The 19,245-nt window shown below is 34.6% G+C and overlaps 1 protein-coding gene across 1 annotated transcript in view; it reads right to left on the reverse strand.

Annotated features, from left to right (window-relative positions):
• The window catches only part of PHEX (phosphate regulating endopeptidase X-linked), a 264,136-nt gene that overhangs the window by 169,548 nt on the left and 75,343 nt on the right, over positions 1 to 19,245 (reverse strand). Inside the window, exons 6-9 of the mRNA XM_051985113.1 lie at positions 9,781 to 9,849; positions 7,858 to 7,974; positions 3,014 to 3,097; positions 2,008 to 2,153 (exon numbers count right to left, since the gene is read on the reverse strand). Coding sequence (XP_051841073.1) covers positions 2,008 to 2,153; positions 3,014 to 3,097; positions 7,858 to 7,974; positions 9,781 to 9,849 — 416 coding nt within the window. The remainder of the gene's footprint in view (positions 1 to 2,007; positions 2,154 to 3,013; positions 3,098 to 7,857; positions 7,975 to 9,780; positions 9,850 to 19,245) is intronic.

Consider the following 19,245-nt stretch of genomic DNA (forward strand, 5'->3'; position numbering starts at 1 on the left):
ATTTTATTTGTGTCCTGACACCCAATCTAATGATTTTCCCACTAAACTATGTTCATCTTCAAATAGCTGGGCAGATATGGCCATTATATTTTCATTTATGTACTGTACATGTGTACAATTATTTGTTGCATGAATAGCTAAACAAGTTGTGGTATATGATTGTGATGAAATACTATTCTACTATAAGAAATAATGAGCTCTATGATCTTAGAAAAACATGGAAAGGCTTGCATTAAAAAATGAAGAGCAAAATGAACAGAACCAAGACAATGTGGTATACAACAATGGCCATATTGTTTTAAGAACAACTTTGAGTGACTAAGTTATTTCAAAAATTATAAATACTACAAAGGACAATACTATAAAGACTAAGATAGTACCTGTATCAAGAGAAAAAATTGATCAAAAAAAGTATTTATAGAATGATCTTATATATGTGTGTGTATATGTACATATATACACAGATATATATAGAGATATAGATATATACATATATATATTTGTGTCTAATGATAACCATCTCTAGGACAGGGATATGGCAGGGGGAAGAAAAAAGGGGGGAAAGAAAGTTACATGATATGCTTATTATATATTATACATGTGATATAATAAATATGTATTATATATGGAATAACAAGTTGTACATAATAGATTTGCAGTTTCATGTACAATCATCTTTTTTTCTATTTTACTATGTTATGAAAATGCTCATTTTATTTGTTAAATTCAGAATAAAAATTTCTTAAAAACCAAGTATTTGTTGAGGGTTTTTTTGTTTGCTTTGTTTTGTTTTGTTTCACCAAGCATTGTGCTATACAACAAAGAAATTGTCCTACCCCTCAAAGAACTTATTTTTAGGGAAATCAAAATAAATTTTCCCTAAAAGGTAAATGGGCAAGGGCTGCCTTATGTTTGATGTTCAATGATTTTCCCCCTCCCTGCCTCCTACTGTCCTGCCCCCAGAAAGTCACTTAACTTTACTCAATTTCAGTTTCTTCATTTATAAAATAGGGGATAATAATAGCACCGAATTCCTAAGGATAGTCTGAGTATGAAATGAGATAATATCCATAAAGAGCTTTATTAACCTTAAAGTGCCCTATAAATGCTATCTGTTTAGCCAAACCTTCTCATTTTATAGATGACAAAACTGAACACAAAGAGAAGAGGTGACCTATTTGACATCCTTTAACAAGTAAGTGACAGAACCTAAATTTGAACTCAGGTCTTCTGACACTTGATCCACTACTCCTTGTGATTGTGGCACACTTGTCTGAGAAAGATTGGCAAAGAAGATCTGAGTTCTAATGCTGGCTCTTTTTCTGAGAATGAGAGATTCTACTTCCTAGGCATCCTAAAGATTTGTAATTACTACATGCAGTTTGTTATACTAAAGTTACAAGGTATTATCTTCTAAATCTTATTTTTTTAAACTGACACTTCCTGAAATTACTTTATTGCTGTTTGTATTTTCCCTTCCCATTCCCACACACACACACACACACACACACACACACCCCAAGAGGTTCCCATAATGGTTTTCTATCTTTTCATTTTTAAGTATGTTTAGTGTTACAAAATAGCTGATCCTTATGAAAAAGGGTTGGCTTTAAGAAAATTGAATAAAGCAAAAAACTTGAACAAAATGAAACGAAAAAGGAAGAGTCCTGTGGAAAGCACAGAAAAATAACATCATTACATAGCTTATTCCATAAACATCAGGGGAGATAATAAACAATTTAGGCCATTTAAGTAATTTTTACCCAAGAGGGCTGTGAATTGGGGTAGAAACATCATGAATGTGTTATCATTGCCAGGAACACATTATTTACACTCATGTTGCAGTACAGGCCTAATCTTCCTCAAAGGGCCACACATTTTTCCCTATGAGTTTTTTTTTAATTTTCACTAAAGATGATCTTTTAAAATAAAAACACTTTTACAGTGGCAAGAAAGAGACTTGAAATTTAGCACTAAACAAAGTGAAATTCATAAGAAAGTCCTTACTTTTTCCTCTCAGATCCTAGTATCCTGAAGAGATCTTTGAAATACTGTGGTACTCGGACTACCACGTTTTCTGATGGGCCTATATCCTTAAGTTCAGGGTAGAGTTTCGTATCTATGACTTTTTGGATATAACTGAGCCAGTCAAACTGAAAAGAAAAGGGTGGAGGGGGGAGAGAAAGGCAGAAGTTAATTATTGAGAACCACAGACAAAGAAAAATAAGCAAGCTGGCCACATGCATTCAGCTGTTTGAAAACAAGATGATAGACCCAGAGCTGGAAAAGGCCTTTGATACCATCTAGTTCAATCCCTTCAATTTACAATTGGGAATCTGAGACCCTGGGAGAAAATTTGGTGTAAAAACAATATTTAACTTAAAAGTACCTCTCCTCTAGAAGTAATAAATCAAACCTAAAAAAAAAAAACCATGCGCTCCCATTCCTTAAAATCTATAGCTTTATGTTACATAAAACAAAACACGTTCCTTAGCACTGCACAGATTTTGGCAGCATGTTAGATATGTCCTTTGTCACCTTTCTATGGGGCATCCTCCCAAGCAAGATTTAAAAAGGACCAGAGAAGCCTTAGATTATAGGATCCAATACTTGAAACTGTAAGGAATCTTGAGGATTACCTAATGCAGCCTTCTCATTTACAAATGAGAAAACTGAGGCCAAAAAAGTGAACTGATCTGCCCAAGATAACACAATGGCAAAGTCAGAATCTGAATTCAGGTTTTCTGTGTCCAAATCTGGATTTGTCAAATGGGAGTAAACCAGTTACAAATGCTTGTAACAACAGGAAAGGCTACATCTCCTCCATGTGTCAGGATCAACACTGTATCACTCAAATCAATCAAGCTAATGGACATCCTATTTCTCTAATTGCTGGCAGAGATGGTGATCACAAGAGATTGACAAGGCATTTTTTCCTAAGCAAAAAATTCACACATCTTGCTTTTTAAACAATCAGTTAAAATGAAAAGTTTTCAGATTATGTTTTACTAACCTGTGGTATCATGGCACTCAGTTCAGAAATATTCATTTTATTGTACATAGCTTCACTGGTCCGATTTTCATGTGGAATCATTATCTGTTGAAAACAAACCCAAATTATTTTTCTAAGTGCTTTTTTTGGTTTACTATGTGACTTCTGAGAACCTAGCTATGGCTTCTAATGACCATTCCAATCCAATTAAAATTCTTCATCATCATGGATTTTAATGATAGGTTCCTCGAGGGTAAAAACTGCTTCCTTTTTGGAAAACCCCTATCTTTCTAAATTTTCTTTTGTGTCATATTTAATTTTTGAGACTTTATCTCCCCTACATTCTCTCCTTCTTCCCACAGTTAGATACTACCCAAAACTTCATCTTATGTTGAACTAAGCTTAGGAAAAAAACAGAAAAGGCGAGGGAGGGGAAAGAGAGAGAGAGAGAGAGAGAATGAGAATAAGAGAGAGAGAGAGAGAGAGAGAGAGAGAGAGAGAGAGAGAAATAAAGAGAAGAAGAAAAAAAGAAAGTGAAAGATAGAAAAAAGAAAGAGAGAGAAAAAGAGATAGAAAAAAGAAAGAGAAAAAAGAAAAAGAGAGAGAAAGAAAGAGAAAGAGAGAAAGGAAAGAAAGAGAAAGAGCGAGACAGAGAGAGAAAGAAAGAGAGCAAGAAAGGCAGCTAAGTGGTACAGTGGATAGAGCACCAGCCCTGAATTCAGGAGGACCTGAGTTCAAATCTGACCTTAGACACTTACCACTTTCTAGCTGTGTGACCCTGGGCAAGTCACTTAACCCCAATTGCCTCAGGGAAAAAAAAAAAGAAAAAAACTTTCTGTTTTATTAAGCATAAAATTCCCTTAACAAGTGAATTACATGTTAGGAAAATTAATGTGAAATACTGACAATGATGACCATAACCTAAACAGGATTAGATTTCAAAAACTAAGTGAAACTAGATAATTCTGATAAAAACACCCCTCTTTCACCTGAAAATTTCTGGGGGTGAATGATATAAAGGAAATGGTGGAGTCATCCACATTTCTGATTTTATCAATACAGTGAATAGCATAGTTTCCCAATACTGAAATTCTCTGGAACCAATGCACATCAGCAAGTAATCTACCATTCTAGTCTTATAAATTTTCCTGGTGCACTGAGAAGTGAAATGACCTGCCAGGATGACACAGCTTATCTGCATCAAAGTCAAAGCTTGAACCCTCGTCTTGTGAACAAAAATTTTACTCCTCTTTATCAGAATTACCCAGAAAATTATGGTGTTAATATAATCGCAATATATCAATAAGAGGATCCTTTTTTCCTAGATTGAGAGAAAATTATTTTTTAAGATGAGCAGACTATCTGGAAACCACTAGTTCCCAATATTTTTATTATTTCTCAATATTTCTAATATTGTTATAGTCAATGATTTCTCTTTTCCTACAAGTTCCTCTAGACTTGAGATTCCTCCTAGATCCCTCTTCTAAGAGCATGGTTTCCAAATCATCTTTTGCACATATTCCCAGATTTCTATCTGTAGCACTAACCTTTCATACTCTCCCAGTGTCACATTTCTTGCAGTCTATTTTACTTCATCACTTGAATGTCCTGCTTTCATTGAAACCAAACTTTTAGCCCTTCCCATATTGAATATTTTCCCAGCTCAGCAACAAATTATCCCCATGGAATACGTTATCATATCATCCATTTCAATACACCACCATAGTTCTCAGTACTCCTTTGAAAAATAAAAATAAAATTTATTTTTCTGAGAGCCTTAGAGTTTTATATTAATGTGATCTCCTCATACTAAATTTGCCCTATTTTATCTCTGAACTATCACGCACAAGCCATTCTCCCTTTCTAGATATATATTCCTTCCCATCCCATCCATCACCATCTTTTACTCTTCCATATTTCAAAATTTTGTTCCAGAGAGATGTGTTTTAATTTCTCTTCAGTTTTATATTACAGTTCATCTTCCTATTCAAAATTCTTTCTCTTCCCTGGATTTTTGTGATACTGATCTCTCCTTATTCTCTTTCTGCCTGTCTCTTTTTCAGTCTCCCTTGCAGTAGCACCAGCCATGTACTGCCCTCTATGTGTGCTACCTGAGATCCTAGTACCTAAGGATCTGTCCTAGTCCATCTTCTCTTTTCTCTAGACCCTCTCTGGGTAATGTTCCAGAGGTTCTACAGACTGAACTAATACCTCAAGTGCAGTTGTCTCTCAGATCTACATATCCAGCCCTAGTTTCTCTCCTGAGTCCCAATCTCACATCATCAACTGACATTTTCATAAAACTCAATTCAACATATCCAAAACGCAATTGATCATTTCCCTTCTGAACTTTCCGATTTCTGACAACGGCACTAGCATCATTACAGTCAGTCAAAGTTACATCTTCTTATCTCACTCACCCCCCTCCCATAATCTTGTTAATTCTATATCTACATCCCATATCATCCTCTTCTTTCTACTGACATGTTTACCACTTTAGCTCAGGCCATCATCACTGCCATTACTAGTCTCCCTGAATCCAATCTCTTCCCTCTTCAATTCATTCTCTAAACAGCTTTCAAATTCATATTCCTAACACAGAATCCTGACCATCCCTGCTCATTCCAATTGCAAGAATCATAGAATAAAGCAAGAAGGCAATCTAAAGATCATCATGTCCAATTGCTTCAGCGCTTCCCTGTTGCACCTAGAAAAAAAAAAATACAAACTTCCCATCTCTTTGGCCTTGAACACTTTTCACAACCTATCTTTTTTTGTGTGTGAGAGGCAAATGGGATTAAGTGACTTGCCCAGGATTATATATCTAGAAAATGTTAAGTATCTGAGACCATATTTGAACTCAGGACCTCCTGATTTCAGGACCAGTGTTCTATCCACTGTACTATCTAACTGCCACTTCATGGACTATCTTCAATTTATCTTTTAAAACTGATCTCACATTACTCCTCATGTATTCTAAATACAGCCAAACTAAACTATATAATATTCTCTGTAAATGGTATTCCATTTCTCACCACTATGCTTTTGCTCTCTCCCCCACCTGAAATGTTCTTCCTCCTCACTTCTTGGAATCCTTCACCACTTCAAGGATCAGTTTTCAAATACTTCCCTTAAAAGAGATCTTTCCTGAACCCCCTCTCAAATATTTAGTACTTCATTTAAGCGAAGATGCACAAAGTCTCCTGCCTCATTCTCTCCTCTAGAATTATCAAAGCCCAGAAGCAAGGTAAATATCAAGACTACCAGTGCTGACCCAGGATGCAGAGGATGAATATCCTCTCACTTAATTAATTTATCTCATTTAATTCTCACAATAACTTTGGGAGATAGATGCTATTATGATCCCCATTTTTATAATTAAAGAAGCTAAGGCAAACAGAGATTGAGTGACTGCAGAACTAGTAGATATCTAAGGCTAGATTTGATCTCAGGTCTTCCTGATTCTAGGTTCTATACTCTAATCATTATGCTACCTAGCAGCCTCAATGAATAACTAAATGAATGGATAAAGGGAATCTTCTCCATGAAGCCTTCTCATGCTAAGTGTATACCTGTCATTAGTCCTATACACATTTCTATAATTATATTTAAAAGGATTTATTGTGCTAAACTGACTTAACTTCCCCTCCTTCCTTAATGTATAAAGTTCCTCAAGAAATATTATCATACATTTTGTATCCCTTTTAGTTCCCTAGTGGTATGAAGGGCAGTAGTTAGAGATAACTATATCTAGGCAGCAGCAATCAGGCTCTCCCAATAGAATGCAGTCAAGTTGCCTATATATTTTTGGAAACAGAGCATAGAGTGGAGAAAAAGTAGCAGCCAGCTGCCAAGTTCTGCCCCTGGTGGCCTCTGATGTAAATCAGAATCAATCACACTTAGACACCTGCAGTTTCACAAAAAGCAGAGCCCTATAGGCATTTAATAGAAAATAGAGGGTAAACCATAAGGTCAAAAATCCATGACATGCAGGCTTTCAAGATTATCATTCCTGGAGCAACAAATAGGAATGTGGAGGGAGATATGTTCTAGTCATGGTGGGAACAGAAGTTATGGTGAGCCTGTTATGTTCTTTCCATCCCACACACAGACTTGATAAGTCACTTCAAAAAAGTTGCCAAACCATAGAGTATCAGTAAACAATCATATATTCAAAAATATGCTTGTTAAAAAAAAAATCTCCCTTTTCCCCCCTGGAATCATAGGTGGTCTCCATAACTCAATTTAACTGTATTGTCTCCCACTGGTCCCAGAAATCTTTTGGAATTTTTCCCTCATGATTCTGCTAGCAAAGAGCCACAAAGCAAGGCCAAAATCTTGGGATTCCCATGACTCCCCATCACAATGATCCATTCAGTATTTGCTGATTGAGTTCTCCCAAACCAAGATCTACGCCCAGGCTTCTTCCTGTGACATAATGGGAGCAAGAATGGGGTTGGATAAAAGTGTGTAAGTCTTCTTTGTTCCTGTGTCAGCAGGTATTTTCTAAAGACCTTCTATGTCTAATTGCCTGGCACTGTACATTCCTCACACATATGGAAAATCTCCATAGGCAATTCTCCTGTTTGCCATTGCACATCTCCATAGTGCTTCTGTAGGCAGTGATAAATACATTCTCTCACCAGAGCCAAGCATTGGCATAGGCACGGCCTAAAAGTAGCGGGAACAAGGGACAAAGTATCCAATTACTCCCAGATGACAGTATCTTCTTGAATACAAAATAGATGCTACATGGTGCCATTTTCATGTCTAATAGGTTCTTTGAGCAGGTATGTTTCATAAATCCAAGACCTGTTTCTCAAACCAAACTTTTTAGAAGTTTTTTTTTTTTTAAATTTACTCACCTCAGCTATTTTAATTTCCAGCCTAAGCACTGATTTCATATCATGTTCAGCTCGAGAGACATTAGCACCCAAAAGCACTGCAGTATCCACCATGAACTTGTAAAGGGCATCTCGGTACTGGAAAAAATGGAGAGTCAAGTGACCATGACAACAAATCTCCTAAAATGTCTGGATATAGAACAAGGGAGGGTAGAAATGCCAATTGAAATAAATATTTTATACTTTCCAGTCAGCAATCATCATGCAGTTCCAGCCTTATGTAACACCACCTACCTACCCACCCACCACTTTGAGAGAGAGACAACTGATAACCACTCATGAACTGTTGCCATGGGAGACAGAGGCAGTCAGCCATCACAGATCAATGAGAACTATTTTTCTAGAAATTTATGATACTTGTTATAAATAAATGGATATGATAAGTGGATGTAATGGGTTTGAACAATTTAAAGTAAATCCAGAATAATAACCAAAAGTTCAAAAGTCCTCTTTCCAAGCAAATGAAACTTTAACAACAACAAAAAAAAAAAAATGATGGAGAAGAATAATAATGTCTAAAAGGGAGCATGATCTAAAAGCATGGGAGACAATGGAAAACTGATTCACCAACCCTAACACTAATATATAAACTAAGGAGATAGCTTGTTTTCCGGGTTGATTGGTTTGTTTACTTGCTCTGTTTTTGTTCTAGTTTATGAAAAATTCATTTTCACAAAGAACCTCATTCTCATCTCAGAGGAGACCAGGGAGAGGATAAACCTCCATTGAAGCATTAACATTTACTCCGTGACTATCCATTGTGTTCCTGATAATGTTATTTTGAAAGAACTTAATAGTCCAGCAAATAAAGGAGGTTCAAATGGCTACCTTCCTTTGTAAATATGAGGTCTCTTATTTTTGAAATCCTTTCTATCTAGGCAAAAAGTATTATGCAAGATAAGACCCTCAGCCAAAAAGTGAGGTAGCATTTCGGTACTTATCATGAACATTGAGGGAATTCACAACTCAACAGATGTTCACTCTATTCAATTCCAAAATGAAAGGCACCTGCCCCCTGCCTTTGATATGTGTCACCAAGTTAGTGAATCTGGCATCTGAACTCTTTCTCCAGTCTAGAAAACTACTTCAGGTTTCTAGGAAATGAGGAGAATTATGGGGCAGGGGACAGGCAAGTTTTTATTGTGCTTCAGTTCAGTAGTCTTACACTAGACCGGTAACCCTAATAGCTTGGGGATAAAGGGGATTAAAAGGGAATGGAAGGTTAAATATCTTCTGGAGGAATTAAATTCTTCTGGAATCTCAGAAGATATTTATAATTTTCCATCTCTAACCCAGTCTCCAGAGGTTCTTCAGATTAGGCTGACCCAGGACATTCTGTCTGGTTAATGCCACCTGATTCTTCCCTTTTCTATTAGAAATTCCTTCAGCACTTGGAAACTCACTTTCTACTACATTCTCATTTGTATCTGCTAATGGATTCTGTAATGAACTCTCTCATCTCTTCCATTTATTTGGAATATTCCACTGTTTTCTTGGTAGAAAAAAAAATCCTCTAGTTGTGATTTCCTACAGAATCCTTTTTGTTTGTTTTGTTTGTTTGTTTTTGTATTCTGCTATATGTATGGAAAGGAACCTTTATTTAGAGGAGAGAAGGATGTGTTTAAGTTCAGAATAAAATAACAAAATTTTAAAAGAAAAAAAATCTTTTCGAGGAAAAGGACTAATATAATTTAGACACCTATGTCTTCTAAAAGACCAAAATCAGAGGAAGGCAACATTTCTTGCTGTACAAAGAATCTGGAATGGTAAATTCTAATACTCCCAGCTCAGGGTAGCAGCATAGTCCATTTCTAATATTGAACTATGAATTTGAAGAGTGTTCCGCTTGTCAAAGACAGGCAATAAAAGACAAAGACAACTTACAGCTTTAGCTTCTGTGCTGTTATCAAGGTAATCTTCCCTCACTGCTAAGGAGAGAGTTGCTTGATCTAGCTGTTAAAATAAAAATATTACCAAGTTAGAAATTCACTGCAATTTCTTATATTGTAGTATACCATGGCTATGCTGAAAGCTTTTTTCTGTTGTCATAAAAGAAAAAAGATTATTCAGTTCTGGGTACAAATAGGAATTCAACAAATAATAATTTTTATAACTCAAGGAATTATCATTATAAATCAATCAGCCAAGAAATATTTATTAACTATCCACTAATATCAAGCAAGTAGGTATTTCAAGAGAAAAAGGATGCAGCCTGGAATCAGGAAGATCTGAGGTTAAAAATCTGGTTTCAGATATTTACTAGCTTTGTGATCCTGGTCAAATTAGTTAACCCCTATTTTAACTTTCTTTCTTTGTATTTCCCAGAAACTGGGAGATACCTATTTACCCAGTATCTCCCAGTTTCTGGGAAATACAAAGAAAGAAAAAAGAAAAAACCCTGCTTTCAAAGACTTCACAAACTAAGGAGGAAGACAACATGAAGACAGAAATGGATATGAAATAAGATACATATATGACAAACTGAGATGAATGGTTTTCTATATTTGCACTAGACTAAGAAACTGCTTGTGGAGCTGGAACCTGTGCACATAAGCTAACTCTCCAATTCTCATAGTCTAGCAGCATTGAAAGATAAAAAATGCTACCCTTGCCATCCCCTTGCTCCTCTCCAGAAGGGGTTTTGTCCTTTCCTCACCTTTACTGCACTTTCCCCTCCTATGCCACACTCCTTTAAATGAAGATTTCCAGTTATTCCCTCCTTCCTTTGTCCTGTATGGAATGCTGAGTTCCATGCGCATGTTCATTTCTCTTTTAATAAACCTGATTTTCATGTAAATTTCATGAAGCTGTGATTACCTGTTGATAATTGTAAATAATCTGAGAAGGAAGGCACTGAGTTACTCTAAAATCAGGTGCCAAGTACTTGTGTACTTAAAAGTACATTTTTAAAAAATTTCCAGGGTAAGCATTCACACCTCAGAAATCATGACTTGATTTATTGTTTTGTTGATTGTATACACTTAAAGTGTTAATTATGCAAAGTAAGCTTAAAAGTGCCTTCATACTTTTTTTTTAAATCCAGGTTGTTACATATTTTACAAAATACCCTTGTCCCAAATACTTCTTTGCATTTAATTATGTGTATATTATTTTCTCTCAGTAAAATGTAATCACTGAATGCAGGAATTATCTATATTTTTTGTCTTTCTATTCTTAATGCCTTCCTTTTATTTTCCTTTACTTTTAATATTATTTTATTTTTTCCAATTACATGTGATAATAGCTTTCAACATTCATTTTTTATAAGATTTTAAGTTCCAAATTTTCCTCCCTCCTTTCTTCCTATTATCCTTCCCCAAGATGGCAAGCAATTTGATATAAATTTTATGTTATATTATAATCCTGTTAAAAAACACAAACCTGGAAAAAACACAAAAGAAAAAAAGTGAAAAGTATGTTTCAATCTGCATAGCTCTTTCTCTGGATGTGAATAGCATTTTCCATCATAAATCTTTTGGAATTATCTTGGATGATTGCATTGCTGAGAAGAACAAAGTCAATCATAATTGATCATTGCACAATGTTACTGTTACTATATACAGTGTTTTCCTGATTCTGCTCACTTTACTCAGCATCAGCTCATGTAAGTCTTAGAGAAGTCCTTTTTAGATTAATGTTTTTAAATGCACAAAATAAAATACATCTGATTACAAAGAAAACCAATTATATGAAAATGCAGCAGCCAATTTTAAAACAAAAAGTTCACACTAAATCTAGATTGACATTTGTTGAAATTGAATTATTACAAATTATCAAAAAGGCAATCACAACATAACAAGCTGTGAAAACCAATGCCAAGTTCTAGTTATGGTTTCTTTTAAGATAAGAGCTGTTCCTGAAATTTTTAAGGCTTTTAGAGCCTTTCCTAGGTCATCCAACCTCCTTCTCTGAATTCCCCAACCTTATTCCATTCCTGGTTATCATGAATTAAAATTTCCTGCTTCTTTGGTGTCAAGGTACCCCCAGAGCCACAATACAAAAGGGATCCTGTTCATGTTACCTCCATGAGCTTGTCTCCTGAGCCTTTATGAACTGGCCCTGAGTAACAAAAGCTCTTTCTTCCCAGCTAGAAAAGCAATTTCTCGCTTGCTCATGCCTTAGGACATGGTAGGCTGAGCAGGTGAGGACTGATACAACGTCCTACTCTACATTTTCCTACCTCTTCCCTAGTGCCCTTTCATTTTATAGCACTTACTTAATAATCCCTTTTTCTCTTCATTTTCTGGCACTCAAAGATACCTAGCTTCCCATGAAAGATAACGCATCACTGGCTATCTCTTCACTGCTGGTTGAACCTTTTCTCATATTTTTAATTCTCTACTTACAGCAGGAGAGTCAAAATACTACTTGATCTCCATTGCCACTTCTAGGTTTTCCCTGTACCACTATAATTCATCAACCTTTCTTCTTCTGAGATTCATTTAATCCAGATTTATCAACGAATGCAAAATCTACTACCTATCTTCTTTCTCTCTTTCCCTCTCTCTCTCCCTTTTCCTTTCCCTCTCCTTCTACTTCTCCCTCCCAGTATTATCCACTGTACCACTTAGCTGTCTTTATGATTCCTTAGAGAGTGCCAATTGTCTCTTTACAAGGGAGAAAATGAGCTCAAGAGAGTAAATAGCTTTTCTATGATCATATAAGTGGAAAGTCTTATCCCAATCTAGTTCCTCTGACTTCAAATGTAGTGCTCTTTTGTTGCCTTTTCCCTGATTCTTCATCCTATTAAAGTGTTAAATATTTGTATCTGCCATTTGCTTGGTTACTAAGAAATACTTTGTTATAACAATGAGACATTGTGAATGTTCTCCCAACATTACCAATAGTCTCTAAATTCCCCAAACAAGTAGACTTTTCTCAATCCTTATACCTGATCTTTCTTCTATGTTTGATTTTGATGATCACCACCATCCACCATCTGGATACTCTCTCTTCTCTGGTTTTTTGGTGACTCATTTAATTCTGTTTCTACTTGTCTGATTGGGCTTTCTAAATCTTCTTTGCTGGATCTTGCACATTCATTCATTCATGACACATGCACTAATCATGAAAACCCCACAAGACAAAAAATAAATCTCTGTGTACTCTTCCTTTTTTCTTTCTTATCCTCTTATTTGAAGGTTTCTATGTAGATGATTCTCAGAGCTAATTACTTTCCCCTAGGATCTTTCCTGGACTCCAATCATCACCTATTAGCTGCTCTGTAAACATTTTAAGTCCTGATTGTCCAAAATAGAATTTATTTTCTTTTATCACAAAACTATTCCTATTTCAAATGACCTTACTACATATTTCTGGAGGCAGTCAGAATTAAATAACTTGCCAGGGTCAGAAAGCTGGTAAGTTTCTGAGCTGGATTTCAAATCAGGTCCTCCTGACTCTAAGACTGGTACTCTATTCACTGTACCACATCCCTGTTATATTTAAGGTTACTATCCTACCAGTTATCAATGCTTCACCCCTCAATGGATTCCTCAATTCCACACTCTCATTCATTATATGTATTCATTATATATGTGACATATAATATATAGATATGTATATATATACATATGTAATATATGTAACCATATATGTTATAAATGTACTTTCTGCAGGAGACTTTTCCTGATTTTCCTGTTCCTGGTGCCTTCTCCTCAAAGGATATCTTCGTTCTATATACCTATGATTTCTCCCTTTAGTAAATAAGTTCATTGAGGGAAGGGACCTTTTTTTTCTTTTTTTCTGTTATCTTCTTATCGTTTGGTACAATACTTGGAACAAAGTAAATGCTTAATAAATATCTGTTGGTTGATTGATTAAATAATTATGGAATCCTGGCATTTCAAAGCAACATTAGAGCCCTCATTAGGAAGGGAACCCTGAATTTTTCAGGTAAGAAAACTGAGACTTGGAGAAATGAAGTGACTTGCCTGCAGACACAGCCCTTTAGTGATGCTAGCAATGGAATTGGAATATGTTTCCTATTTCTTAGCCTAGTACAGTCATCCCTTTTATATTGAGATTTTCCCCATCAAGATTTCAATATATCACAGAAGAAATTAAATGGGAATTTGTGGGAGTTTTGTGGAAGCCACAGATGACACAGAAAAAGTTTAGAAACTCAGAATAGTATTATATAAAATCAATCCAACTTTTACAATAAGGTACTATAAACACCACATAAAAGAAAAAAGAAAAAATTCACATTTCTTCTTTGGTATAAAAGGAGGGCCAAAAAGTTTTATGAGGGTTTTCTAGATCACAGAAGTGCTGTGCCCCCCTGAGATGTGGAAGGGATAACTATACTATTTCTCATCTCTTCACTAATTCCTCTTCTTTTTTACTTGCCTATGAAAGCTCAGTCACAGAGCCAAGTACTAAAATCAAACCAGCATTCTAGAATTTCTTCAAAATTCTTGCTGTAGCCCTGGGTCATTAAATATAGCATTACATATATGTTTTCTTGGCTTTAAATCTAGCATATTCAAGCCATTTGGCAGTACTCCTGAGCAAAATAACCTTCATGGAAAGGAAATACCCAAAGCAACTAATACCAAGAAAGGTAATATTAAAATTGAACATAAACACCAAATGTCTGATACTTCAGATGAAATTTAGTTGAACTTGAGGTTGTTTATGATTTCAAGAAATAATTTTAACATTGAATAAGACTAGTTAAATAATGTCACAGGAAACTTAAAAAAACCCTTTGCAGTGATGGCAGTCATTTCACACTGCTTGTTTTTATGATTAGGAAATAGGCTAAGGTTATACTAGTTATCTTCTTCATTCTCCAAATCAATTTTAAAGCTAGGTTTTTTGAAAAAGTATGAAAAATTAAAACAAGTATTAGATATTAGTCAGAACCAGGATGTTTCCCAGGTAGTCTTAAACTGACTATCTTGACACAGGGAGTGTGTGTGTGTGTGTGTGTGTGTGTATGTGTGTAAAGTTCTTACATTTGTACCAAATCTGAACATTATAGACTAAAGGGGAAAAATGAAGAATCCAACACATTCCACTGGAAATAAGACTTTTCTTTAAGTTATACATGAACTAATATTTTAATTATAACAAATGCCTACATAGGATTCACCAAGGGGCTTTGGAAAGAAACATCTGGCAAATAATGATATAGAAAAAGGCAGGACAAAAAAATTAGAGAGATTTCATTTCTAATAAAACAACATTTTGCCATCTTTATGCTTCTAGCTGAAGTGTTAAACAAAAGTGAGCTGTTGAGTGATAATGATTTTACATCATTGTTTTCCCTAAATAGTAATATGCTCAGGCAGCTTCAACTGTCCAAAACATTCAGTCAAGATGCAATTTACATAAGACTTCCACTTTCCTTTAAGCCACAACTCTTACCAATCCCTCAGATAAAGTACACTGGAGGACATTAAGATAGATTTTTTTTTGGAAGGAAGTTTATATCCCTAATGGATTTTCTAATATCCCTAATGGATTTTCTAATATCTCAGCTCTACACACACACACACACACACACACACACACACATACACACACACATATATACATATACATACATAAGTACACACATGTACATATACATGCAAAGCAAACAGTGCTTATTTTGTGAGCAACTTTAGATAAGCCATAACAGTAAAAATTGACTCCTTGAATTGTTAGAAGGCACTCTCTCTGCAAGTATAGGTAATATCTCTTTGAATACAAAAAAAAAAAAAAAAATCTCAATTTTGCATAACAATGATACATAAAGATTCATAAGGTTCTTAATACTCAGGTCACATTTGAATTTCTTGAATATAGTCCCTTGCTAGTCAAAGAGGAAGGTCTCATTTGACAAGTAATTCTAAACATCCCAAGCTCTGCTTGCTTCTAAAAGTTTGACAATAACATAGAAGTTTTTCAGCTGAATGCCTTAGGCTTGACATTCTAATACATACAAGGTAGCCAAGGTTGCACTGGTATTTGGGTTGCTGCATAAATTTACATCCTACTTTGCCAACTATTATAATTGAAAGTAAAATGTTGAGATCCTCTGCAGATTTGTTGTCCTGAAGCAGACCTCCCAGAGAATCATATTTCCAAAAAGAAAGCAAGCCAACAGTCATTGAGGAAAGCTTCCAGCTGGGAAAAGGAAAGCTCGAAATTGAACCACCAGAGATGGAATCTTGCAGTCAGAATCAGGAGAAAGCAGGGATAAGGCTTTAGCCTTTCATATAAGTGCATCAGTACACATTCTGAGATTGATCACACACATACACATACACACTTGAATTTATTAATGAGAATACAGTAGCCTCATAGGATCCAAGCTGAGTTTTTCTACATGCAAACAAGTATGCTTTAACTGTGATTTGAAGAGTATAAAGAATAACTGGAGTGATCTAAGTACAAAAATGATAGTGATAATATAGAACTTGGAGGGGAAAGTGGCACTTATTATTGTGGTTTATAAAACTAATTGGCACAATGGATAGCGCACTAATCCTGTAATCTGGAAGCTTTGAGTTCAAATCTAGTCTCCCACTCCTATTTGCTGAGTAACCCCGAGTAAGTCATTTAACCTTTGTACACTTCAGTTACTTTATCTATAAAATGAGGATAATAGTAACACTTATTTCCCAGGATTGTTTGGGGGATTAAGTCTTAGCACAGTACCTGGAATATAGTAAATACTATATAAATGTTAGTTATTATCATTATTATTAAGGAATCTACTCATATTTATTCTTCTATTCAATGCTTTGTGTGATGTGACTGATGAAAGTATTCCCAACAAAGGTACTACCCCTCAGCATCTTCTCATCTTGTGCAAATTTTATCTATGTTCTCTGGAAAGTCCTCCAGGTAGTCACTGAATATAGCTTCTTCTAAATATCTTGACATTCTATGACTCTCAATGCAGAAGATATTTTTATAAAGATGATGAGGTATTTGTGGTTATTTTCTTTCTCCCTTATTCCTTGCCCTTCCCTTGTATTTCCAGTGCTTGACACTGGAGAAGAACTTCACAAATGCTTTCGCATTCTATTCTATAGCAGAACTAAAGGAAGTATTAGGAAAGTAAGATATATAATTGATAAATCAATTTCAACATTTCTAAACTTCTCAGAATAATTAAGTGAAATCCCTAATCATATTGAGTCTAGTTTTCTCCCACCAACCCAGTATGTCTTTTACTTTCTTCTAATACCATATTCTAACTTGTTCCTGTGGTACTGCTAAAATTATATATAATAGAATAGATTATGACATAATCTATTATATGTTTATGTGTAAATATATGTAATATAATTATACTTTTGATAAAAATTATAAATTTATATTTTATAAATTTATAAAAATACTTTTTAATAAGTATTATAATGGTATTATAATATTTTATAGAATAACCTACATTTATATAACTCTAAAATTTTCAAAGTATTTTCTTTAATTCTGTTAGTTGCTATTATTAGTAATAATATTCACATTTTACAGAGGAAGAAATTAAGAAGTTAAAGTGACTTGCTCAAACTGACATAACTAGTTACTCTGAAAACCAAGAATTGAACCTGTCTTTCTAACTTCAAGTCTAGAAAACTCTTTCCATTACAATATAATTTGCACTTTTTAATCCTGCTTTAGCCATAATTTTACTTTTTATGTAAAATATCTTTTAATTTATTTATTATTATCTTGTGAAAGTTGTACATTAGTCTCTAAGAGTCAGTTATGTCTATATTAACTTTTCAAACTTCCATTCTTCCTGAAATCCTAGAATAAATCAAGATTGTTTTCTTTTTTTGTTTGTTTATTTCCCTTCTTTTCCCCAGCATCTAAAAGTTTAATCTTCTTTACAAGATCCAGTATCTTGAAATATTTCAACTTTCCCTATATCATTCCTGTCATTCATGATTCATCAAATGTTTAAATTTCTTTAAATCTGGATGATAGGGTCCCCAGTTTACTTTAAATAGCAAATAAATATCTTTAAAAGAATGGAATAGTTGTGGAATTGAAAAAAGAACCTTCTTAAAACTAAATTCTTTACAAAGGGCATGATCTGTCATCATGGAACAGAAGTAGCATTGGACTATCATATTTCATTTTTTTCAATAGTAGCTTTTTTTATTTTTAAAATATATGCAAAGATAGTTTTCAACATTCACTCTTTCCAAACTATGTTCCAAATTTTTCTCCCTTCCTTCCTCTCATCCCCTCCCCTAGACAGGCAAGTAATTCAATATATGTAAAACATATACAATTCTTCTATACACATTTCCATATTAATCATGCTGAACAAGAAAAATCAGATTAAATGCTGGCAGATAGGTGCTATTATGAAACCCCTTTTATGGTTGAGGAAACAGACTCAGACGGGGGTTAAATGATATTTTATAGTTGATTAAACTGAGGCAGGCAGAGATTAAATGACCTACACAGTTAGCAAATTATATAAGGTTGGATCTGAATTTGAATCTTTCTGACTTCAGTCCTAGCACTCTATCCAGTGCACTAATTAGATATCCCAATCAAAAACTGAAACAGTGACTGGGCTAAAAGAAGAGAAACAACAAATATAGGAGGGAATTGTAAATGGACAGGTTCTTTTGGGTAAAAACTATGAGTAGATGATCTATATGCACTATGTCTCTACAGTCATGGATTATAACAAACCTTTCTAGAACAATGCAGGTAACAGACCTTAAAAATCAGATCTGAAATTACTCTTATTTGCATCTCCTTTACTCAATGATTCTTAAAGTTTGAAAGGACCTTATAAATAAATAAGGTGACAAGGATTTAAGTCCCTGTTATACGCCAGGGAAGCAATTTTTACAAATATCTCATTTGATCCTCACAATGACTCTATGAACCTAAATGGACCATAATGCCACTTTTGAAGTGAATTTAATGAGGTAGAACCCAGCTTTTTAAACTGTGGTTTGTGACTCCATGTGGGGTCTTGTAACTGAATGTGGGGATCACAGAACTATGATTTATTATCAATAAATATTTGATTTTTACCTATTTTATATACTTACATACCTGGAGTAATATAAAAATTTCTTGTGCAAAAAGAGGTCACGAGTAGAAAAAAATTAAGAAACCCTGACTTCAACCACAATTCAGCAGCTATAATAGCTGCTTAATATATCTGCCATCATATAATGGTAGGTCTGAGGGAGTATGACTTAGCTCACTTTTACATAATTAAGATCTAGAGAGAATAATAGAGATATTTTCAGGGGATTTATAGATACATAGATATGGAATACCGCAGTCTTTGAAGAATTAGTACACACTTCCTAGTTGTGTGACCCTGGGCAATTCAACCCCAATTGTCTCAATAACAACAAAAAAAAGAATTAG

This window comes from Antechinus flavipes, chromosome 3 (genome assembly GCF_016432865.1).
Source record: "Antechinus flavipes isolate AdamAnt ecotype Samford, QLD, Australia chromosome 3, AdamAnt_v2, whole genome shotgun sequence".
Lineage (NCBI taxonomy): Eukaryota > Metazoa > Chordata > Mammalia > Dasyuromorphia > Dasyuridae > Antechinus > Antechinus flavipes.